Raw genomic sequence first — 6,500 nt, 5'->3', positions numbered from 1 at the left:
ATGGCTAGCTCAGAAATTAGAGATTATGACAGCATCACATCTTTTCTTGGATCTTGGGGACCCTTTCAGCGAAGGATTTTTTTAGCAATTGCTGTCAGCATCCTCCCGAATGGGTTCATTGGCGCCTATATAGTATTTGTAGGTGTCACCCCACCTCACAAGTGCTATATCCCTGAGAACGACAGTATCAGTGAGATGTGGAGAAATGTTACGATCCCATTGGAAATGGTTGATGGCGTAACGAAGCACAGCTCTTGCTCAAGGCTCAACCTGGAAATTGTCAGGAACTACTCTCAAGACAACATCATCCCAAATGTGGACGTGAACGTGAGCGACATTCCTTTGGAGAGCTGTCTGGATGGATGGACATACAGCAAAGAGATCTACCAGTCAACCATTGTCACAGAGGTGAATGATCAATTAACTTCCCCGTTAACATGTTCTCATGGTTTCCACAAAGAAATGCTTTTTAGTAGACTTTGAATGTCTTGTTTTCAGGGAGCAAAATGTTACTATAATGAATTGTTTGCATAGTTAGTATTTTATTATCTCGTTCTATTATTTAGTGTCGGCTGTGTAGGAGAGCTTGATTTGATATTATGGTTGCAACAGCTGTTAAAACTCTAGTTATAATGTAACGAACGTGTTTAATACTGTACGTGGAAATTAAACATCACTGAATTGCTCAATCTATTTGACTATGAAAGGTGCTAATACTAATGGTTTTATTACTTCTAGGAGTTATAGTACCGTCTATGTGATTGCTACGACTGCTGCTACTTCTGGCACGAAAAGTATTACCTGTGTGGTTGTTGGAACTATTACTATCAATACTGATAACATTACTGGTACTAATAATAAGACTGACTGCAGCTGTTAGTTCTAGTACTGGACTGTGGATATTTTTACTATTATATAATATTAGTTTCGTAATTTACAGCTTTAAAAATGTGGTTGTAGGTTTCACAAAAACGAGACCCACATGAGACGGATGTTACGAATATTTACAATGTCAGTAGGTACGACTTAAAGACAATGTGTTGATGTTGCAGTGGGACTTGGTTTGTGAGAATGGATACAAATCTCCACTGGCGACCTCTATCCATTACATCGGTGTGCTAGTGGGAGCGTTTTTCTCCGGCCAGATGTCCGACAGGTCTGTACTGTACACGGCATTGGCGGAACATTTTAACTGTGAGAGATAAAGCAGTTACTCAACTATAAACTGTATTTCATACACAGGTATGGAAGGAAGCCAGCTCTCTTTCTCATGATGATTCTTCAGACCGTTGCAACTACAGCGCAGATATTCTCCCCAAGCTGGGAGATCTTCACCTTTATTTTCTTCTTCGTGGGTGCAGGGGGATACTCCAACTATACCATTGGATTTGTGCTGGGTATGTTTTCTAGTGAGGATTTCGAACTTGTAATATTTGATACTCATGCTTGATGTGTTTGGGTGCTGTATGTCTTAATGATCCATCTGAGCTGGTAGGTCAAACAGAAAAAAAGAATCCTGTTACCACAAATATTCTGCTTCGACATGTATTCGGGGCCCAAGTGAAAAAAAGAACACATGGATTAAATGACTTAGTTATTGATCTTACACAAGAGCTCAGAAACCTGGGTCTCAGGTTTAAATTGATAAGTTCTCGTTTCATTTGTGACACCGACAGGTACAGAAATTCTAAGCCCAAAATCCCGAGTGGTCTTCTGCTCCCTTGGGGTCTTCATGAGCTCAGCTTTGGGCTACATGGCATTACCAGCTGCTGCTTATTTCCTCCGTGAGTGGCGGATGCTGATGATTCCCATGGCTGCTTGTGGCCTGATCTACATCCCTATATGGTGGTAAGAATTAAGCCATTTTAAATCATTTCTATATTCAAGACTTGCAGAGTTGCGTCGTGTAACAGCGGTCTTAACCCCCACTTGTGAATGAAATAGCAAGTGACCGTTACATATGATGTAGTGAGAGCTGTCCACGAGTCTGTAGTCATAGCTTCCTTGTCAGCCCTCAATCTTATATGTTTCAGGTATCATAAAGCAGCCCTGTTTTAGCTTTTATGTGAAGTCATTTGCAGATGTGAGCTCGTTTAGAAGGCAGGAAAGTAGGAGAAACCCCGAAAGCTCCACATTTCTCTGTAAAAGTCAGATTTTAGATTAATCAGAAGACACATCTTGTTTTTATACATTCCTTCCTTTTTATACATTGATAGGTGTTAGGACCTGGACACTTATTTTTAGTTTTCTGCATTTACTGCGGTCTGAGGCATTAAATTAAATCCAGTGACAGATGAGACTTCAGTCTTTCTCTGTTTCAACAAACATCGCTGTGAAAAATAGTGGAAGCAAATCATCTGACGTCATGAGAAGAGAAGAGGAGTTTTGTGTTTTGTTCAGAATTAAACAGATCACTTTTGAGTTGCAAATAAATATATATATATATATATATATATATATATATATATATATATATATATATATATATATATATATATATATATATATGTATATATAATGCACTCCTATACAGAAACCTTTATATTGCTTGAGATATGATTGGGGTATAGGCACAAACAACAGTCAGAGTGAGTATCCCCACACCACCCGACGCCTCACACCTTTGGGCAACTCCGGAGAAGAATAGAGTCCAACCCCTATCCAGGAGTACGGTTCCAGAGCCAAGACTGTGTGTAGATGTAAGCCCCACCAGATCCAACTGGTAGCGCTCCACCTCCCGCACTAGTTCCGGCTCCTTCCCCCACAGAGAGGGGACGTTCCATGTCCCCTGCCTCTGCTGCCCGGGTCTGGTCCGTCGAGGTCCCTGATCATCACTGCCACCCGTGTGACAGCGCACCTGACCCCAGCGTTTTTTCCCATGAGTGGTGGGCCCACAGGATGGATGGATGGGAGGCACCACGTAGCTTCTTCGGGCCGACTGGGCTCCGTGGCAAACCCGGCCACCAGGTGCTCGCTATCGGGCTGCCTACAGACGGGGGCCCCGGGCTTCCTCCAGGCAGAATCTCTCCTTTCCTTTCCCTTTGTATCATGAGGTTGTTTTTGAACCATTCTTAGTCTGGACCCTCACCTGAGACCAATTTGCCTTGGGAGACCCTACCAGGAGCACTATGCTCCAGACAACACAGCTCTCAGGTTCATAGAGACACACAAACCTCTCCACCACGATAAGGTGATGGTTCCTGCTTTAAATCACTATTGTATAAAGCTCACCCTTGTAGGGCATGTTAGGGATGTCTTTACCACTTCCAATACTCACCTCTGATGATAGAATACCACACCGGGCTAATGCTGTCAAAGCAGAGTTATATATGCAATGACACAGTGATAGCTTCCTGCATAAGGTTTACCCTTAAAGGTAAACATCGTCAAACTGGTTTGCATTTGGTCCAAATGGTTAAGGACTTTAAACCTGCATCTCTGTGTGTATGTGCTGATATTGTTGCATTTCTTAACTCCCCAGGTTAGTCCCAGAATCACCTCGCTGGCTGTTCTATCAGGGAAGAGTGAAGGAGGCGGAGGCCATACTTAGAGATGCTGCCAAGAGCAATAATGTCGAGGCTCCAAAGGCCATTTTTACACAAGCTGAGGTAAGGTATTTTTTTGTCATATCATGAACATACAACGACATGTGCCTGTTAAATATTACAAAATAAAACAAAACCTTTTGTCTATTACAGCCGTGTTCCTGTTATGTATCATGTTATATGTTATAATGTTTCATTCACACAGATTCAGGATTGGACCTTTTTAATTGTTGCAATTGTTTCTTCTTCTTCTTCCCAGATCACTGATGTACTGGCTATGAAAGGCAATAAATACAACATTTTGGTTATCGTGAGCAACTGCAATCTGTTCTTTGTTACAGTCCTGTGTTCACTTCTGTGGTACGTCTACAGTTTCCTCTCAACATTACTCCTTTAAGCATCCTTTGATGGTTTCATCTTTTTGTGTCTCCCATTCTTTGTGTGTTCAATGTGTGGTTTGGATTGTCTCTGCAGGATTATCGTCACCATTGGCTACTATGCTTTAGTCCTCAACACTTCAAACCTGCACGGCGACCCTTATTTGAACTGCTTCTTGTCTGCCGTGGTAGAAGTGCCGGCGTACGTAATTGCCTTGTTGCTGCTCCATTACTGCTCCCGGCACTTCTGCCAATCTTCTACACTCCTCGTTGGAGGTGTCATGATCCTCTGCGTTCACCTCATCCCAATAGGTAACCCTTTGCGTTCTGTTGATAAACATTTTCACATGGGGGAAGTAAAAAACAAAGCTTATTAAATGGACTTTTGATATGTTGGATGTAACTCATTTGACTCTTTCAGTGTGTGCTGTAATTAAAGTTATTTGTTTTTAATTTCCTCAGATGTACCAAGTGTGCCTCTGCTTTTTGAGATATTGGGGAAATTCGGCATGACATCTGCATTTTGTGTGGTGTACACCGTCACATCAGAGCTCTTCCCCACTGTTATCAGAAACACAGCAATGGGTAGTTGTTCCATGGCTGCACGCTTTGGAAACATCATCGCTCCCTTTATCATTTTTCTGGGTAAATATATTAAGTTTTCTATTTTGAGCATTTAGTCAGTGCCAGGGACAACTACTCTAACCCGAATAGTTTCTTATTATGTTCATTATTTCTGCAGTGCAGAGCTGTAACTATTAATTGATATTCAAACAATTTCTTCAGCCACTTTTAAGCAAAAATATCAAAGATTCTCAAGTTCCAGCTTCTCGAATGTGACGATTACGTGTTTCTCTCTGTATATATGACGTAGGTAAAGAGTAAGTGGAACATCTTAGACCAACACATAGTTAAAAGCAATTATATCTTTAAGGTTTTAGATTGTTAGTCAGGCAAAATGAGCAAAGTGAAGACATTACTGTCATTTTGTCTTCACTATTTTGTCCACATTTCATAGACTAAACAAGCAATCAATCATAAAAAATGATCTTTAGTTGCAGCCCTACTGCAGTAAGATGTCTGTGGGTCTCTTGTCTTTACCTCAAGATTCAGCATTCTGGGAAATGTGTTTCAACAATGAGTGTACAGGAAGCATAGAACTTAAGGGTTTATAGCTAAATGACAAGTAACTTAAAGGCTTTTTGTGTAGTTTGTATTTTTCCCTGCCTTTCTTATGGTATATGTTTGCTTCTTTTTTTGCAGGACAATACTACAAGTCACTCCCATACATATTGATGGGAGGTTTTGCCATTTGTGGTGCCGTCTTATGTTTCCTGCTGCCAGAAACGTATAGGAAGAGTTTGCCAGAGACCATATCACAAATGCAGCTGATATGCGGGTGAGTTTACAAACTGCACACATACTGTACGTTTACTGTAGAGGTTGCAGCTTTCCGTTTAAAGTTAACAATTTGCTTCAGTGACGAGTTCAAAGTCCTCTTCCACTATTATATGATCACATCTAAGTAAAAAAATCATTTTACATTTTATGCCGTATCATTATTAGTTAAGGAGAAGCTCGTTATACTGTTGCTTGGAGAAAAGAATAAAATTCAAATGAATAAAATTAACATCTCAGTACATTTTAAAGCTTGCTTTTAACTTTAATGAACAGAGATGATGCATACATCGGTAATTGGTTACTATTTACATGTCATGCATATCTGTATCCTTATATAACAGTGCATATGATTCATAAAAGGGCTTAATGATTTGCATGTCTCGTGTTACACATCTGAGAGCATGTTGCTCTTACTGATGCAACAGGTCAGACTGTTCGGACTGTCATACTGTTGCTAAATGTTCTGTTAATGTTCAAACAGGAGAAGAGGGAAAAAAGAAGAGGAAGCAGAAAATGAAAATGGAGAGAGCCCGGCTCATTGTGAGAGTAAAGAATCCAAGTTATAGTTAAGTAAGGATTGATGTTTGTAATTTCTCTAAAGCATTTCACTCACATTTGTGCTTATAAAGATGTAGTTATAAATACATTATGTGAAATTCTGTTAGGTGTATTTTTTGATTGTTTTATATTGTAACCCACTTTAGTTTTTGTGAAGCACATTGTCAGTTCATAATTAAATAAATGTGTTTTTTGACCAAGGAAATTGGAGACTGAATGTTTTCCATGTCTTATTATATTATATTTATAATTATTTTGTATAATGTATAATGTATTTTAAGCTACTGGATGCATAAATTTCCCTCGGGATGAATAAAGTATCTATCTATCTATCTATCTATCTATCTCTCTCTCTCTCTCTCTCTCTCTCTCTCTCTCTCTCTCTCTCTATATATATATATATATATATATATATATATATATATATATATCTATTTAAGATTGAGGGTCTTAGGTGTGTTTATGAAAGCATTTAGCATTTTTTTAACCAAAAATGGCTTTCATAAAGGACATGGATTAAATAAGACATAAAGACTTGACAACACAAGTAGCACGAAGGTGTTGCAGGACAGGGAACATAAAACACATTATAATATAACAAGATAATAATGCTTTTATC

The 6,500-nt window shown here is 39.4% G+C and overlaps 1 protein-coding gene across 1 annotated transcript; it reads left to right on the top strand.

Moving 5' to 3' along the window:
• LOC115018796 (solute carrier family 22 member 4-like) lies at nucleotides 1–6,014 on the top strand. The gene is made up of 10 exons (XM_029448012.1): nucleotides 1–408; nucleotides 1,053–1,156; nucleotides 1,243–1,397; nucleotides 1,677–1,848; nucleotides 3,482–3,608; nucleotides 3,805–3,905; nucleotides 4,020–4,234; nucleotides 4,385–4,567; nucleotides 5,186–5,321; nucleotides 5,805–6,014. Exons 1-10 carry the CDS (start codon nucleotides 1–3, stop codon nucleotides 5,887–5,889), a joined length of 1,686 nt encoding a protein of 561 aa, XP_029303872.1. The 3' UTR covers nucleotides 5,890–6,014.
• Nucleotides 6,015–6,500: the final 486 nt, after the last annotated feature.

This window comes from Cottoperca gobio, chromosome 14 (assembly GCF_900634415.1).
Source record: "Cottoperca gobio chromosome 14, fCotGob3.1, whole genome shotgun sequence".
In the NCBI taxonomy this organism is placed as follows: Eukaryota; Metazoa; Chordata; class Actinopteri; order Perciformes; family Bovichtidae; genus Cottoperca; species Cottoperca gobio.
Note: the sequence above shows the minus strand (reverse complement) of the source record. Positions and strands in the feature narration are given on the sequence as shown.